At 38.9% G+C, this 18,122-nt stretch overlaps 1 protein-coding gene across 1 annotated transcript; it reads right to left on the reverse strand.

The window, feature by feature from the left end:
* Positions 1-2,975: 2,975 nt before the first annotated feature.
* On the reverse strand, positions 2,976-10,969 carry LOC128746272 (proton channel OtopLc-like). The gene is made up of 7 exons (XM_053843321.1): positions 10,833-10,969; positions 10,412-10,768; positions 10,125-10,345; positions 9,664-9,810; positions 5,037-5,320; positions 3,820-4,788; positions 2,976-3,002 (listed from the first exon to the last, which is right to left on the reverse strand). The coding sequence occupies exons 1-7, from the start codon at positions 10,967-10,969 to the stop codon at positions 2,976-2,978; spliced, it is 2,142 nt and encodes a 713-aa protein (XP_053699296.1).
* Between the last annotated feature and the right edge of the window lie 7,153 nt (positions 10,970-18,122).

Genomic DNA, 18,122 nt, shown 5'->3' on the forward strand with positions numbered 1-18,122 from the left:
CCCCAGTCGTTGGTGTTTTTTCGAAGTTTAAACTGTTTCGGGCAAATATTATTACAAAAATCTTATCAGAAGGCTCAGAATTGTCAGCATGTTGCAGTAACCATAATAAATGCAGTATAGGCAGAATTGTAAACGGCTTTCGGCATCCTAATGAGACTTGCAAGTTCTGGGATTATTCTTACTTTGCTTAAAGTCAGGTCTCAGGTGTCAAGAGAAGTTAATTACGCAAGTTCAAATTCGACTAAAATTATCTCAAACGAATCGAAATTTCAAAGCTTCTTCGGATCAGTCCAAATTTGTTCCAATTTAGTCTAAAATCAATACAAATTTTCAGTCTGTACAGTATTAATTGAAGACGCAGTAAATAAAATAAAATTAGTTCACGTCTGACCAAAATCATCCAAATCCAACAGAACTTATTAGAAATCCCATTCAAATAAGTCCAAACCCAATTGAAAATGGTCTAAATTCAATCCAATTATGATCCTAATTAGTCCAAATCCAATCCAAATTAATTTAAATCCAATCTAATCCAACCAAATATGTCTAAATCCGACTGAAATCATCCGAATCGAATCGACATAGGTCCAAAGATTCTCTACATCAATCCAATTTAGATTCAGTTTAGTCCAAACCCAATCTAAATTAATACATACCCCATCCAAATTAGTCCAAAGCCATCCAAATTCAATCGAAATTAAATCAAATCCCATCCAAATTAGTCCATTTCCAAACTAAATTTTTCTGAATCCCGTTCAAATTAGTCTGATTCTAAGCGAAAATTGTCCAAATGCTTTCCAAATCTGTCCGAATCGCGTCCACGTTAATCTAAATCTGACCAAATTAGTCCGATTTTTTAACTTGTACAAATCTTACACAAATTATTCCAAATCTGACCAAAATCATCTAATTCTAGTCGAAATTAATCCAAAGCTACTGCAAATTAGTGCAAATCTGATCCAAATTAGTCCAAATCCGACCAAATTAGTTCAAATCCAATCCAAGACGGTCCAAATTGAATCCAAGTTTACTTCATATCCAATCGGAATTTGACCAAATTAATCCAATCCGTTCAAATGAACTCGAATCCGTTCAAAATCATCCAAATTCAACTGAAATCAATTCAAATCCAACCAAATCCGCCCAAAATCTTCCAAATAGAATCGAAATTAGATCAAAGCTACTTGTTTTGTCGCAGGGAAAGTTTTTTCCTGAAAATTACCCAAATTTAAAAATTCATGTCTTTTTAACCAAACCGTACGCGACACGAGCAAACAGTTTCTTATGGAAAAAATAGGGCAATTTTCTTAGCATATTCACAGATGGATTACCGATGGATCCGGCATTCCTGGAGAAAAAAAAACGGAAAAGAGCACAGGCGAAAACGTGACAAAAACTAGGCAACCAGGATAGAAGAAGAGGAAAAACGGACATGAAAAAAAAACGAAATAGTGACACAGTTGGTGGGAAAATGGGACGTAGAAAGAGACGAAAACGGAAGAAAAAACTGAAGAGACTGATCAGAAAAAGAGGGGGAATGGACGAGAGAAGAAGAAAAATGATCAAGTAAAAGAGGATAACTAAAAGGAAAATGAGAACTGAACAGAAAAGAAGAAAAAACGGAGCAAAAAAGGTAAAAAACTGGAGAGAAAAGCAGGAAATCAAAAGAAAGAAAAGAAAAAGAGAAAACGCGGGAGCAGAAAAATGAGAAACGAGAACAGAAACAGACTAAAAAAATCGAGAAAACAAATGAAAACGAAAGGCAAACGGGATAAAAGATAAAAAAGGAGCAAAAGCAGGACATAATAAGAGGAAGAACAGAACAGACGCAAGTTAACTAAAAAAGGAGGAGAAAACTTCAGGAAACACTGAGAAGGACAAAAAACGGGACATGACAAGAAGAGAAAGAGCTAATGGTGGGCTGAAAAAAAATAAACGCGAGAGAAAAGGAGGACAAATGAGACAAATAGAGGGAACTTGTGACAGAAAAAGAAAGAAACTTGACGGAAAGGTGAGAAAATGGTAAAGGAAAAGAGGGAAAACGAGACAAGAAAGTTAAAGCGAAACAGAAAACAAGAGAAATCAAAAAGGAAAAAAAGAATAACAGATAGAGAGAGAGAGAGAGAGAGAGAGAGAAAGAGAGAAAGGAGAGAGACGAAAAAGAGTATCGATAGAAGAATTGAGGGGAACGACTAAAAAAAGGTTAAATAGTATATAAAAGGATAAAAATTGAACAAAATGGGTACGACAAGGGGAAATAAGACAGCAAAAACGGATGAGCAGAGGGAAAAAAGTGAACCAAACCAAAGTGCATCCAAAAGAGGAAAAACGGAACAGAAGAAGACGAAAAACGAGAAGGAAGAGTATCGAAAAGATAATGATTGGAAACAAAAAAAAAGGAAAGAGAAAAGAAGTAAACGCATGGAACAAGAAACGAAGACAAATGGATTAATGATACAGAAAACACAGGACAAAAACAGAAAAAAGGAAAAACGGAGGGAAAAAGAAGAAAAATAAGAACAAAAACCAAGAAAATTTTACCGAAAAGAAGAAAGTCACGCTACAAAAAATTTAAAAACATGATTAGAAAAGATAAAAAATGAGCAGAAAGGATGCAAGACGTGTGAGAGAGTAAAACTAAATATCTCAATCCCATTTTCCAGTAAAACTTCGTGTCCGTGTAAATTACGTGTCCATGTCCAAATTCACGTCTAATTTGATATCCAATATCAGGTTCGTTTTCAAGTCTTGTGACATGTCCGAAGTCCAGTTTAGTTCCCTGATTAATGCATCATCGCATGAGTGTACAACAGTTTTAGTTGATCGAGGGGAGGCTTTGGCCTCGGAACTCACGGAAATAAGCCGCGTCTGTTTTTGCGCTCCGCTCTAGTACGGAGGGTTATGAAAGTACGTTCTTGTGAAATTAAGCTGTTGCGCGGGGCTGATGAACGAATTGAAAATGAGGCAGCCAGGAACTATATTTCCACATCTGCATTCAGCACCTAAAAACATAAGAAGATATCGTAGATCACACGCGGAAGGCGTGGGTCCTAAGGAATACACGACTGCGAAGCAGTTCCATTCAACCAAATATGGTTAAGATTTGAGGATTAGAGATGTAGTATTTCTTTCATAAGATTGGTTTTGAAGGAACTTCAAGCCGACTCAATTTTCGGGGAATTCATTAAATTGTTTATTTTAAATAATATTTATGGCCGTATATATTCCCTGAAAAGGGAACAAGCCGCATGTAATAAACGCGATCCATTCCGGCTTTGATTTGATTAAATTTTGATAAACGTAGCGGTTGTGCTGATTGTGTTGTTTTTCTCGCTGACTAAAAACCACTTTTAAAATAACGTTTATTTTTTGCCAGTCGCTCCAGCAATAAATTATGTTACAATCTTAGATACGGTCAATCTCAGTGCAAAACCAATTCGTTTGCTGTGATTTGGTAATTGAGCAGCATTTGAACGGGTCGAACAAAGGCACGAATAATCGAACTTAATCTACGCACGTAACGAGCAAATCAGTTTGATAAAATTTAATTCCTAATCAGTGAATTGTAGCATCAACGATATGACGAATTGAAATTAAACCAAAAATTCGTTCGAAAATAATATCCAACACTTTTGATTGATTCGGCCATAAAGTAGGTTTTTCGGATACCTCGATAATATCTGGGGACAATAAAATTCGCTAATTAATTGATCGTTTATAATAGTACTTCAGCATGCTGCCTAGTAGCACACCGTGCGGGGGGAGCCTTAACCTAGATCACCACTTTTTAATGTCTTAAATTTTACGATCGTATCTTACTTTGTAGGTATTCTTCCAGACTTCGAACAGACAGATCGTCGAATGGAATCGGTAGAAGATTGCCAGCGGCATCGAGAGATGTGTGATAATCGTCCAAGCCCAGATTCCGTAGAAGTTCATCAGCGTCGGCCGGAAGCTGGCATTCGTTTTGATCAGCGTATTGATGAACCAAATCGACATGTTGGCAATCAGCAGAAACGTGATGATTTCCCGTCCCGGTTTGGCGCGGTTCTGTTTGGTGCCCTTGCAGCGACGCCACCACGCGTTCATGATGAACAGCGTTTGCAGGGCTGTTTGTAACAAACAGATAATTTCTGCTAGCAGTGAGTAAACCGTCGCATATTCGGAAACACCGATGGAAAAAAACGTTCCGATAATACTGAAAATGCAGTAGATTTCGATGCCGGTTTGGGCCAGTGCTAGCAGCGTGCAATCCAGGCTAATTCCGGCATCGCCCTTCTTTTGGGAAAACTTTAAATCCCTCATTTGAAACATGGCCCAAAGGACGGCCCCGGCCGTAATGCTGTAGATGACGATTTCGTAGATTGTGACCTCGATGGTGGCCGCCCGTTTGTAGAAGCGTTCCTTCTGCAGCACAAAGTACATAATCAGTACGATGATGGTCAGCACGATGACCAGAATGCCACCGAACATGCCGCGCTGAGCGTTCGAACAGTCGATGGACAGCAGATTGGCACTTTTTCCGGTGAGGCTCTTCCGAGAGCCCTTTCGCGATCCATTAGCCCCCCGGCCGCTGTCGCGCAGTTTCTTCCACATTTCGAACAGAATGACGGCGCAGATTAGCGAGTACTCAATCGTGCACGGAAACAGAAAGGGAGCCGCATTCTGAATCAATGACCCCATTATGTTGGTCCGGTGGCATTCGATGGCGGGAACGGGCAGCGCCACCGAGGGGTCTCCCCTGCTGGGCAGCTCGGGTGCGTTCTGATGGTAATGGGTGGCATTCAGCTGGAAACCATCGTTGTCTGCAACGTGAAAAGAAGCGAACGTGTGAATATCCGTGCACGGATGAGGCCGGGCAAAGCAGCAGGCAATAATTTTCAATCAATTAGGTAACGTTTCGATGCGTATGAGACAATTTCGATTGATGCGATGAAGGGAAGTGAAGGGAACACTAGGAAAAATCTGACTGTAAATTTGTTACCATAGTTTGGTAAACTAAAAAAAAGTTCAGATGACAAAGCTGACTCACCTGCCGGAAGCGGGGCCGTTGCTCTGGCGACCAACCTTGCTGCGGCATCGTGCGGCCCACCGTGCGTTATATGGACGATCTCGTGCTTGGCTTCCTCGATTATCACGTACAGCCACTCGCACAGGTTTGTGGCCAGCATGTGCATCAGACCGAAGCGGGACACGAATTTGTGCCGTTCCATGTGGAACTGACCGCTGCTGAAGAAGATGAACTGCATCTGGAGCAGGCACAGTGTCATCCGGGCGGCCGGGATTAATGCAATTAGAACATTTTGACATCTTTCGTCGCCTGCAAGTGGGGAAGGAAAGGAACGGACCAATGGATCGTACTTTTAGTAGGCTGTGAGTAGGGTGATGGCTTGTAGTATGGTTATTTCTTATAAAAGAATATTATGTTTTTCGAAAAAGTTGTGTTGTTCCAGAATTTGTTGTTTTCTTCGCGTCCTTGTGTTACCTTCTTTCCAGCCAAAAATAAAACATAAAGGATTTTTGGTCATTGTACAAACAACGATACAAAAATAACTCAAAAATGATATTAAAATTATACGAAAACGATACAAAAATGTGCTAAAAATATATCTTAAATTGATGCAAAATAACGCACAAAATCTACGGAAATACTCAGTCCCACTCCATCCCGTAATGTGCTAGTCCCCCAGTGTGCCAGTTCCAGTCTCAGTGTTCCAGTTCTATGTTCTTAGTTTCAGTGCCTCAGTTCCAGTGTTCTTGTTCCAATGTGTGCTAAGTTCCAGTCTCTCAGTTCAAGTGTCCCAGTTTCAGTATTCCAGTACCAATAGCTCGGTTCCAACATACCCAGTTCGAGTGGCCTAGTTTCAGTAACTCAATTCCAATGTCCCAGTTATAGTGTCAGTACCAGTTTCACTGTTCCAGTTCCAGTGTCACAGTTCCACCGTCCCAATTTCACTGTCCTAGCTCCAGTATCCTAGTTCAAGTGTCTCAGTTTCCGTAGTGTCTCAGTTTCAGAAGCGTCTCAGTGTCACAGCTCATATGTCCCAGTTCCAGTTTTAGTGTCCCAAGTCTACTGTCTCGGTTCCAGTCTCCGAGTTTCAGTATCTCAGTTCCATTGTCCCAGTTACAATATTCTAGTTGCAGTATCCCAGTCCAAGTGTCTCAGTTTCAGTATCTCAATGTTCCAGGGTTCACCTTCTAGTTTCAGTATCTTTGTTTGAGTATTGCAATTCGAATATTTCTGTTCCATTGACTTAGTTCCAGTGTATTTTGTTTCAGTGTTCTAGTCTCAGTATCCTAGTTTCAGTATCCCAGTTTAAGTGTTGCAGTTCAAGTGCTCCTCTTCCAGTATCCCAGTTGCAGTGTCTTAATTCCACTGTCCCAGTTTCATTATCTCAGTTTCAGTGTTTCAGTTTGAGAGTTGAAGTTCGAGTATTCCTGTTCCAGTGTCCCAGCCTCAGTGTCCTGGTTTCAGTACCTTTGTTCAAGTGTCGCTGTTCGAATGTCCCGTTTCTAGTTCCGATGTCCCAATTCCAGTTGCAGTGTCTCATGTCTGCTATTCCTGTTCCAGTGTCCCAGTGTTGCAGTTCGAGTGCTCCTATTCCAGTGTCTCGGTTCCAGAGTCCTAGTCTCAGCGTCTCGGTGTCTCGGTTTCAGTGTTCTAATTCCAATATCACAGTTCCAGTATCCCAGTTCAAGTGTTCAACTTTCAGTATCTCAGCTTGAGTGTCGCAATCTTAGTACCCTAGAATGTCCCAATGTGCCAATGTCTCAATTCTGGTTCCAACGTCCCAGTTCTAGTTCTAGTACTTGTTTCAATATCTCAGTTCCATTGCATCAATTTTGTTGTCCCATTTTCAGTGTCCCAGTTCAAGTTTTAGTCCCAGATTCGATGTCCCAATTCCAGTTCTAGTTCCAGTATCCCAATTCCACTGTCCCAGTGTCAATGTCTCAGTGTGCGTATTTCTCAGAATTCCCAGTCCCAGCCCTAGTTTTTGTATCCCACTTTCAGTGTCGCAGTTCCAGTGTCTCAGTGCTACTGTTCTAGTTCCATTGTGTTCCAGTTTCAATATCTCATTTTAAATGACGCAGTTCGAGTGTCCCAGTTGCAGTTCCTACATTCCAGTCCCATTTTCAATGTCTCAGTTCAGTTCCCCAGTCTCAGTGTTCCAGTACCAAAATTTCAGTTCTGGTAGCCTAGTTCTAGTGTCCCAGTTTCACTATCTCTGTTTAAAAGTCGCAGTCCGAGTATTCCTGTTTCAGTGTCTCGGTTCCAGTGTCCCAGTCTTAGTGTTCTAGTTACAATATGTCAATTCCAGCATATCCAGTTCGAGTGTCCCAGTTTCAGTATATCAGGGTAAGTTTAACAGTGCGAGTGTCCCAGTTTCGGTTTCAGTTTTAGTAACCCAGCTCCAATGTCTTAGTTCCAGTGTCCCAGATTCAATATCTTAGTTTAGGTGTTGTAGTTCAAGTATATCAGTTCTATTGTTCCTGTATCCCAGGTCTAGTATCCCAGTTCGTGTAATTCTAAGGTATCCCAGTCCCAGTCTCAGTTCCAGAATCACAGTTTCAGTGTTCCAGTTCCAGCATCTCAGTTCTACTGTTATAGTTCCATCGTCCCAATTCAAGTGTTCCAGTTTAAATATCTCAATTTAAAAGGGCGTGTTCCAGCTGTAGTTCCTACATTCTAGTTCTATTTTTAGTGCCAGTTTCAGTGTCTCAGTTCCAGTACCAACATTTCAGCTCCAGTAGCCCAGTTCAAGTGTTCCAGCTCTAGTTCCAATGTTCCAGTTCTTCACTTCACCTCAAGGGTCCCAGTTTCAGTATCTCAGTTTAAGTATCGCAGTTCGAGTGTTTCAGTTCCAGTGTCTCAGTACAAGTTCCAGTTTTGATGTCCCAGTTCCAGTGTCTTACTTCTAGTCCCAGTTTCAATGTCCCAGTACCAGCATCTCAAATCCAGAATCCTAGTTCAAGTGTTCCAGTTTCAGTACGTCAGTTTGAGTGCTCCAGTTCCAGCGTCTCAGTTCAAGTTCTAGTCCCAGATTCGATGTCCCAGTTCCAGTTCCAGTATCCCAATTCCACTGTCCCAGTTTCAGTGTTTCAGTTTACGTGTTTCTCAGAATTCCCAGTCCCAATCCTAGTTTCTGTATACCAGTTCCAGTGTCTCAGTGCTACTGTTCTAGTTCCATTATCCTTGTTCAAGTGTTTCAGTTTCAATATCTCATTTTCAGTGTCTCAGTTCTAATGCCTCGGTTTCAGTCCCCCAGTCTCAGTGTTCCAGTACCAAAATTTCAGTTCTGGTAGCCTAGTTCAAGTGTCCCAGTTCTAGTTCTAATGCTGCAGTTTCAGTGTTCCTGTTATAGTGTCCCAGTTCAAGTATTCCAGTTTCAGTATCTCAGTTTATGTATCGCAGCTCGAGTATTCTAGTTCTAATGTCTCAGTTTCAGTTCCAGTTTTGATGTCCCAGTAGTAGTGTCCCAGTTCAAGCTTTAGTCCCAGATTTGATGTCCCAGTTCCAGTTCCAGTATCCCGGTTTGAGTGTCCCAGTTGAAGTCCCTGTTCAAGTGTTACAGTTTCAGTATCTCTGTTTAAATGGCGCAGTTCGAGTTTTCCACTTGTAGTTCCAACATTTCAGTGCCATTTTCAGTGCCAATTTTAGTGTCTCCGTTCCAGTGTTACAGTACCAAAATCTCATGTCCAGTAGTCCAGTTTAAGTGTCGTAATTCAAGTGTCTCAGTTCTATTTGCAATGTTCCAGTTTTAGTGTCCTAGTTATAGTGTCCCAGTTCCAGTGTTCCGTTTCAAGTATCCCAGTTTCAGTAGCTCAGTTCTAGTATCTCAGTTCAACTTCCAGTTGCAGTTTTGATGTCACAGTTTCATTATTTCAGTTTAAGTGTCGAAGATCCAGTCTCCCAGTTCGAGTGTCCCTGCTCTAGTTCCAATTTCCCATTTCAGTACCAATTTCAGTGTCTGTAGACTGCAGTGATTTAGTTTCGCTGTCCCTGTTCTAATGTCCCAGTTTTAGTACCAGTTTCTGTGATCCAGTTCCAATATTTAAGCTTCATATGAGCCTCATGTTGGTAAAATTAAGAATGGTTAACTATTCCGTTTCGCTTAGCTTCACATATTTTCATTATGTTTTTTCCTAATCTTCTTAAGTATACTTTTGCACATTTTTTGAGTTATCTTCTAGTGAAGTTTTAGAATTAGCATTTAGCGTAGGCTAGGCTTTGCTTTTTGATTTGACTCATTATATTGTTTTTCATGTTTTACTCATTTTCAATTTACAACTGTTTGATGTCTCATTTCAGTCAATACAAGTTTTTGACAATTAATTTTATTATATCACTACGTATTTACAAACTGAGGTAAGTCGTTTTGAACATTAATTCTGTTTTGTTCACTTTTATTTTAATTTTTTTATGTTTAATATTTAAATGGTTTATATATTTGATCAGGCTACTTTTTAGTTTCTGTTTCAGGTTTTGTTTTCTCAAGCAATTTTAATTGAACGCAACAAAAGGACTACTACCATAAACTATTCGACCCGTCCCTTCATTCCTAACCCTCCGCATTGAACCCATCGGTGTGAGCGAAGCTGACAGAGAACCGAATTGCAGCCGGCATTCTAATTTACTACTCTACTGGTGTGGCGATGACTTACCTTTCAGCTCGAAGTACTGTCCGAACTCCAGCCCGGAGTAGACCATGCTGCCGATCCCGAAGGCAATCGCTCCCACTCGAAGGTAGAACGACCCGAACCGGATCTCCTTGGGCTTCAGCAGATCGGGGATGTCGGTTACCGGTTGGTCTGAAATGGAACGTACAAGGCGAATTCACTCGGTCAGTAATTTGCTGCAATTGTTGTAAATGTCGATTGACTGGCGGAGAGCAATATTATTTTAATGTTAATTGGCATGATGACTGCGTTAAGGAGGCACATCGTATCTAATCATCAATCGAAATGCATAATTGGTGCTGTAATAGTTGCACTTGCAGGATGGAAACTGTATAACTGTGTTATGACGGTTAGATAGTCATAAATGGGCGTGTGGCAAAGCGATAATTCAGCAATAGCTTCGGCATGATTGATAAGCGGACAATCATAAAAAGTGGACTACTTACGGAATCCTTCGAGGAGCGTTTTCAGCCGCGTTTGATGTCGCAGCACAACGAAGCACATAAAACCTATAAAAAACGCACTCGTGAAATACAGATAGAGAAAAAATCCCTCGTAGTAATGCTTCATGGTGTGTTCGGCAACGACGTCGGTGATTGGGAAAGCGATTCCCAGGACTATCAGCAGTTTAGCGTACAGCGCCGAGATAGCCGTACTGAAGTGGTCCCTGAAAGCAAGCACAGCAGTAAAGTTTAAAAACGGGACGATGGCAAAATCGCGGCTAAAATCTTACTCTGCCACTGCCCGATTCCGACTACGTTTTTCAGCAAGAAATGGCGATTCATCTTGCGGGTCTTCCTTTTTGTTGACCGACAGCCGGCTGCCGCTTCGCTGCAGGAAGTCCATAAATTGTTTTCTGTATATGCTGAATGATTGCCGCGGCTGGAAACCATTAAACATCGAAGGGCGTCGGGAGCCGCCGTCACCATCGCTACCAGGTATACTCTGGCCGGTGTGCCGTCGGCTTTCCGGTTTGTACACGAAGCTGCTGTTGGGCGTCAGGAGTCGTGGCGTTTGCGACGTACTGGCAGTGGCAGCCGGGGTGGGTTTCGTTACGATAATCTGAAAGTCCGGTGCCGCCATTTGTTCGCTGTGAAATTTTAAAATAGCAGATTAGTTTCTTAATTCAACTGGTCAGAAACGAAAATTTTTACATTTTCTGCAAGGCGCGCAGCTGACCGATATCGCTTTCCATCGAGGACATCGAACAGGAACTGTCCCCGTCACTCTCCAACGAGGATATCGAACCTGAACTGTCGCAATCTTGCTTATCAAGGATGGTTTTGGCCATGGCCGTTGCATTCAGTATCAGTAGGTTTTAATCAACAAAGAACAAAAACCGATTTTACAGCACTTATCGGTGTCTAATTTATGACTAAATCTCCCTCGTCTTGACAGGGCAGCTTCGAGGTAAAAGCATTAATTTACGGTTGTTGGTGCAAACGCTTGTGCTAAGAACTTGCTCAAATAACTTCCGATAGCGAATCGGACTCGAGCCAAACTCAAATCACTTAGCACATGGGATTCAGCAGCGGGGGAAATTGATGAGAGTGGTTCAAAATTTTAGTTTGATAATTTATGATTGTGCGAAATCCGCAATTGTACTCGAACCTTTAGCGGAAATTGCTCCAAAATTAGATGAATCCATACATTGATGAGAACGATTTTATTTATTCGGTGTAATTTATTGTGAATCACGCTATTATATATTTTAAGTGTGTTGCGCATTATTTTAAGGCCACGGCAACGTGCCAGCGCGAGAGTATAGTATAATTGTATTCTCAAATAACATTGCAAGCTACTGGAAAACTCCATAGTCAATTCCGGATTTAACTGCATTCGGTTTATTTTATCTGAAAATATTTACGAATTACTACGGTCTCATGCGAAATAATGTCTGTTAAATCGGCTCATTTCGTTCGCATCAATCTCTGTTATATGATTGATTGTTCTTTATTTAAATTCGCTATCATTCTTAGTGTTCAGTCCCAGCATTTTAACACTTCGACAGACATTTTATGTACTTTTCGCAGTTATGTACGTTAAATTTCGTTTTAAATATTAAATACTTTCCACCAATTTGTCTTACAAGGTAGAACATAGTCTTTTTTTCTTAGTTTTTCTGGCATATACGAACCTTCAATTACTTTGGATTGAATGTTTTATTGATTGCAGAAATATTTTGCATATATTTTCATAAAAATCGTTCATTTTGAGGCGCTTGGCTTCATAGTTATAAATATTTCAAATCAACTAGCACAAAATTTTATGCAATTCTGAGACGCTTCTGCTCATTTTGTGAGATAATTTTGAAAAAATGTGCAGATACAAAAAATTTGAAGAGAAAAATTAAGTTTTGCACGGTTCTAACTCAGTCATTTTGTACTAAATTTTGGAGATACTTGCACTATTTCAATACTAGAAACGATTTTACAACTCAAGACATCGTACCATGTTTAAAAAGGTTATTTCCACAAACTTCTATCTAGACTAATCTGTCGTGATCTGTCGATATGACAAGTAGTCTCTTCTAAACGAAAGATACAAGAATCAGCACTATCTGCCTGTGAAGTAAAGTTTAATAATGACAAGTGTTAAAATTTACCACCTGGTGAGGAGATAATCAGAACGGTTACGGAACTATTTTTTTCAGGCCTACCTACCATTTAAGATATTTATTGAATTAAATTTATGGACTGTTGATTTATCAAGTGGTATCACGCAATATTAGTTATTTGGCGTACAGCATTATGTATGACACAATAACCATAAGGGATTCGTTTGGCATAACGACTAGTGGGTAGTGAGTAGTGTGTAGTGAGTAGTGAGAAGTGAGTAGTGTGTAGTGTGTAGTGAGTAGTCAGTAGTGAGTAATAAACAGTAGTAAAGCCTTTCAAATTGTAGCACATGCAGTTATTGGTTGAATATTAGGCCCACCCGACTCCCACTCCGTGCGACATGTTTCTGTCACATGGAATAGTCGTTCAAAGTTATATTGCCTATCCACCCAGTCCGCATGAGTTAATGTGGGATTAATTTTAAAATTCTTTAAGATATTGAGATGGCCCCTAAGGTCTCCATCAAAGAACTTTTTGTTCTCATTAACCTTAGTGCATTTTTTCAGCTTCTAGTTGAACAAATAAGTATAGTGGAAGCAAACTCAAAATAGTATCTAGTAATCTTATTTAACACTTGATCCAAGTGTAAATTACAATTTAATTTGCTGTCAAGAATCACTCCTAGATATTTCACTTTGGGAGAAATATTTAGTTTTGTTACTTCGTCAGGTACACTAAAGGGTGTCCACATCAAATTACACCACGGAAGAAATGCTGTAGAAAATTACCCATTGGGTATTTTCTCTAGAAAATTTGAGTAGAAGTAGTTTAAAGTGTATTGTTTACACTCTATTTTTATTGCTATCAGTTTTTCGAAAATTGGAAAAAATGGTGTCACCCGAAAAGTGGGTTATTTTAATTTATTTTGCGCAAACATCTGGAAAATCCTCAATTCTCTCATAATGAATGATGAAACTTATGTCGAGGCGGGCTTCCGGCAGCTGTACTGTACTTCACCGCCTAGCACAAGTTTGATGTTCCGGAGGAAGTAAGGATGCAGAAACTTACATAGTTTGCCAAGAAATACATCATGTGGCAAACGGAGTCCGCCGTTCGTGACTACCTGGACTGTAAACGGGCAGATCCACCTCAAGGAGTGTTTACAGAAGCATCTGCCTCAGACAATCGAAGCAACACGAGGGTCCTACGATTGTCTGACAATATTCAAAGGATGTTTTGGAGTGGTACGAAGCCAACGGAGTGAAGCAGGCACTACGGAAGCATCCTAAGGACGTCAAGTCTGAGGAAGACATGAAGAAAAAGTGGATTTCCGTACAGAAGAAGCTGTTGCTAGGTTGTACAAAGCTTTTTGAATGGAGTTAAGCGTAAGGGGCGAGCATACGGTTATGGTATTGAAGTTGAATGAAACAAATATGCCAAAAGCTTACTAATGGGTTATATTTTGTTGTCAGAATGTTTGAAAAGGATCGGTCAATTAGGTAATTTTTACAGCGTTTCTTCCGTGGTGCAATTTGATGTGGTGGGACACCCTTTAGAAGCTTTTTTTACGTCCATTTACTTACGTGATTACGTTTTATGATTACTTTTTTACGTCCAAAGTTTGAAATCATGTCCTCTCGTTTTACTCGTAATTTAAATTAACGTCCTTTTTTTACGACCAATTTTTTACGTCCCCCCAATAGTGGACCGAAAACGAGATTTGAGTGTATTTTAGTTTTCCTTCTTCGTGTGAAAGAAATAACGGTAGTTTTGTGAGGGTTTATAAAGAGACCCTCATCTCTACACCACGATATTGTAGAATGCAGAGCATGCTGCAGTTTATCTTTAAAAACTTGTTCATATTTCCCAAGAAATATGACTGCAACAACATCAGCGAAACTATTTTTTTTCAAATCCTGACGCACGCTTCAAGATGTGATAGTAGTTCGTGCGGCATGTGTGCGGCCCACCGTAGCCTTCCGATTTTCGCCAGGGAATGTAGCAGTGCATGTAGTTCGTGATTCGTGTCACATGCTCACCGCAGGGTGTCATTTCATAATTTAGATTCTAGTTACCACCACGAAAATATGAAAGATTTTAAACACTTGTAGCTCCGCCAATCATGATCGAATTAGGAGGGATTGGATATCGATCGATTCATAATAGATGTAGCAATTATGTGATTTTAATTATAAGTTTTTTTTTCACTATTTAGTGATTAATTTATAAAAGATTTCAACGTCAAATTTTTCTATAGATTTTCTTCTTGATCGCCTAGCTTCACAACCAGGGACGCGATTTCCATTACATTCCTTATAGTAGAAAAAGCAACAAAGAATCCTCGTCCCAATATTGCGGAGATTCCACCTATTTAGACCCCCGCGCGCAAATTATTAGCGTGATTATTTTCTGCGAGTTCCGCTTGCAATTTAGTTTGCAATTTAGTAATTTGAACCGTCAGTTTTTCGTGATTGCCTCCCCACTGCACCCCTCCTTGCTTGACAAACATATTTTCAGTGTAATCGGTAAGTAATTATTATAGGCACAAGGCACAATAGGTTGAAGATTTATTACGGCCATCAAACCTAGATCAATTTGATGCATGTGTTGTGAAATTGTGCTGCAGCTGTACTGTTCGATTGAATATAATTCTACATCTATGTATGCGCATGTTTGCCATTTCTTTGGAAGTGTAGGGAAAAGAGAATGTATTGTGTTGTGGCAAGAATGAGGTATTGAGAAAAAGGGATCGAATTGGTAAAATGGCATCAACATGGGAGAAGGGTTGGTAATAAAAATAATCTTTGTTTGCTGGACGGTAATAAGACTGCAGTAGTTCTGTTTTTGATTTTGTTAAAATATTTCCAAATGTACATTTTCACCTGCAGAACTGAAGAGAATATACATATTTCCGACCTCATTGTTGTCCCAAAGAAGATTTAAAAGTATTAAAGTTAGGAAACTTATACAGTTAGATTACTTTAACGTTTTACATGTTAATAACTCCCTTATGATACATTAATTTTTCTTAACTAAATAGTGCTACGAGCGCCAAAAGTTTCCGTTTAGAGATGACAGTGATTGTTTGGTAATTAAAACTGTTGAATAGCTGATTATAGATTGCCTAAAACCTAAATAATTAAAGCGCTCGGGCTGACAACTTTTATCAAACAAGGTTCTGTCAAGCGAATAGAGGCCTAAAACAACATCACAGATATGTATAAAGAAATCGACATCGTCGGAAAATTTTGACCTAGAAACTGAAATCGAAAATATAAACATAATGCTTGGCTGTGCACGACGTAATTATCGCTAATATCTTGTACAGAATACGGGCATTGGCATCTCAGCTGATAATCAAGCAGTAGCGAAGATTACAACTAGATAGTAGCTACTAGTAAACGTAAACAAAGCTGATATTAGAGCATTTTCCCACATTATCGTGCAGGTTTACACCGGGTCAAATATACGGGCATAGATAATGGACTTATGAATTCCTACAATATTGAAAAATCATGATTTTCTATTTTTCCGGAAAACTCCCCCAGAAATTTTACGATTTCTACGGACATCGCAAATTTAAAAAATCCGTTACTCTTGTATTGAGAATCGTAGAATATTTTTTTTATTTTCACTGTGATAGAAAACTCCATATGAAAATCGGAAAAAACTATGCTTGTAAAGTATGAATCAAAAATGGAAGAAATGGCATATATTATTATGTGTATGAAATCAAACTTGGCCAATTTTACTAGGAAATTCGAATTGCGATTAATTCAAAAATATTACAGGATGTACACGAAAGCAAAAAGTTTTGCACTCTGCTGAATCGTGTATATGCCTTATAGTTATTGTACTATTGTGGATAACAGTAGCTGACAGTATCTTAGATATAGTCATCACTCGCAAAATTTTAATAAAATCAGCGATTCTTCTTTAATAGAAATAGCGCATCCAAAACTTTAGACGTTAGTCATGCAATACCACAGTTTCGAATTTCAAATTAGGCATTTTCCTAATACGATATGTTTTCGCTCATGGGTTATATACTTAACTGTTGATCACTTTCTAATGTTTCATCCGTCTCCTCGATTGTAACTGCTAGCATATTTGGCTTATTTGTAACACCAAAAATGAAGGATTTTTTGTTGTGGTAAACAAAACAAAAATTGAACTTTTCACTCTTCGTAAAGTGCAATTCAAGTCAATTTAAGAATTGCTGATTACCCAATCGGGTCGCAGTACAGATACATTTGAAACTATTCTACCTTTTCCATTACGTTCGGATCAAACTAAAGAATTAGGACACACAATTTCTTAAAATTAATTTGATCTCTGTATAGCCTTCGCCGTATGGAAGGAAGTTGGATTTATTGTGAACAACCGTATTTAATTGAGAACTATACACTTCGAACGCTTGGTTTCAACTGATTTATTTACTCGCTTTGATCAGATCGATGAGCCTTATCGTTATTAATTGTTACTTATCCTCGAATGGTGGTATACTTAGACAATGGTCAATTAGATAACAGAGTAAAACTCTCCCGTGTTATCATTGCATCTTACATCAGGTCGTACCAGATCCGTCACAGCCGTTTCCGGATATGCTTAAATAAAATTTGAATACTGTTGGTTACATCTACCTTTTGTGTGATCAATTGACGATGGGAAATGTACCGCATTGAAGTGCACTTTGAATGGTTAGATTTCAAGTTGGTTGAAACTACCTTACCGGGAGCCCAATTTCGGAAGCAGTTCATGGGCCCAAAAGCGGGATTCTGTTTACAGAGATGTATTCACTGCGTTCTTCTTGCCAATCTGAACACAGCGAATATATTTTCATGAACAAATTTTTTGTTTCAAACAAAAAAACTGCTTTTGAGATTTGGGGAATCGATGACAACTAATTTCACCTTAAAGTGTGCTAATTCAGATTTTGGCTATTACCAATAATTGAATTATTTGCGAAGACATCTAACTTACTTTTGAATTTTTCCTACCAATTTTTCGTCCCTCATAGTTCGCAAAAAGTTGTTTTGTACACTTAAAGAAGATACCAAATGGTTTCAATAATCTTTTAGGTAATTTAAACAAGTTTATAGGTCAGTTTAGTTATAAGTTTATGGACTATTACGGATTATTGATTTCGCGAATATATTTTCGGGAATGTCACATTGGGTTTGTCGTCGTTGAATTTTCGGATTTCAAAAGCAATTTTTGTGCTCATAATAATAATTTTGTCCAGGAAAATGCACGGTAACGACACCAGAAATCACCATTTTTGTAGACAGAAAACAAGAATACCGAAATTTATTGCCATAAATATTACAGAACTATACCTCAAGCTGACATTTCTGTCAAACTGTAAAAGCTTGCGATACATAAATTGTTCTACAAAGATTCTATTTCGTTCTGTTACTTATAACACACTTTGTCACAATTTGGTTATAAAGCAGGGCCGAATGCTGTAACCCATCTTGATATAAACTAGATCAAATTATATTTTGATATAATTTGATACATATGTTATATGCCTAGAGCAGATTTTATTACAATTTTTGTTATTTTAACAAAGGAGATTTTGTTATAAAACACCTAATATTTAGGACTCATCCTGCTATAAATTTGATATTTTCATTTGCTTGGGATATAGTTCCATATTGACGAGCAGTTTTTAGCATACAACAAACAGAAACATTTTTCTATGATTTTAGAACCAAAATTTTGACTTATTGTTACAATACAGCACCTGTGTACTGCTAGGGTGGCAAAAACTGTTTCCGTTACCCTATTCATTGTATTATAATTAATTTAAGCATCTAAAAGGGCTTTCGAAATCCAAAAACTCAACAACCAATACCTTAAATTTAAGCTACAAGCGAAAGT

Source organism: Sabethes cyaneus, chromosome 1 (genome assembly GCF_943734655.1).
Source record: "Sabethes cyaneus chromosome 1, idSabCyanKW18_F2, whole genome shotgun sequence".
Classification (NCBI taxonomy): Eukaryota; Metazoa; Arthropoda; class Insecta; order Diptera; family Culicidae; genus Sabethes; species Sabethes cyaneus.

Bases quoted from the DNA above. Each gene is read 5' to 3' on its own strand.
- LOC128746272 (XM_053843321.1), bottom strand. From the start codon at position 10,969: ATGGCCAAAACCATCCTTGATAAGCAAGATTGCGACAGTTCAGGTTCG. The intron at 10,769-10,832 runs GTAAAAATTTTC...AAAATTTCACAG, and splicing joins CTGCGCGCCTTGCAGAAAAT to CGAACAAATGGCGGCACCGG. The intron at 9,811-10,124 runs GTAAGTAGTCCA...GTTCCATTTCAG, and splicing joins AACGCTCCTCGAAGGATTCC to ACCAACCGGTAACCGACATC.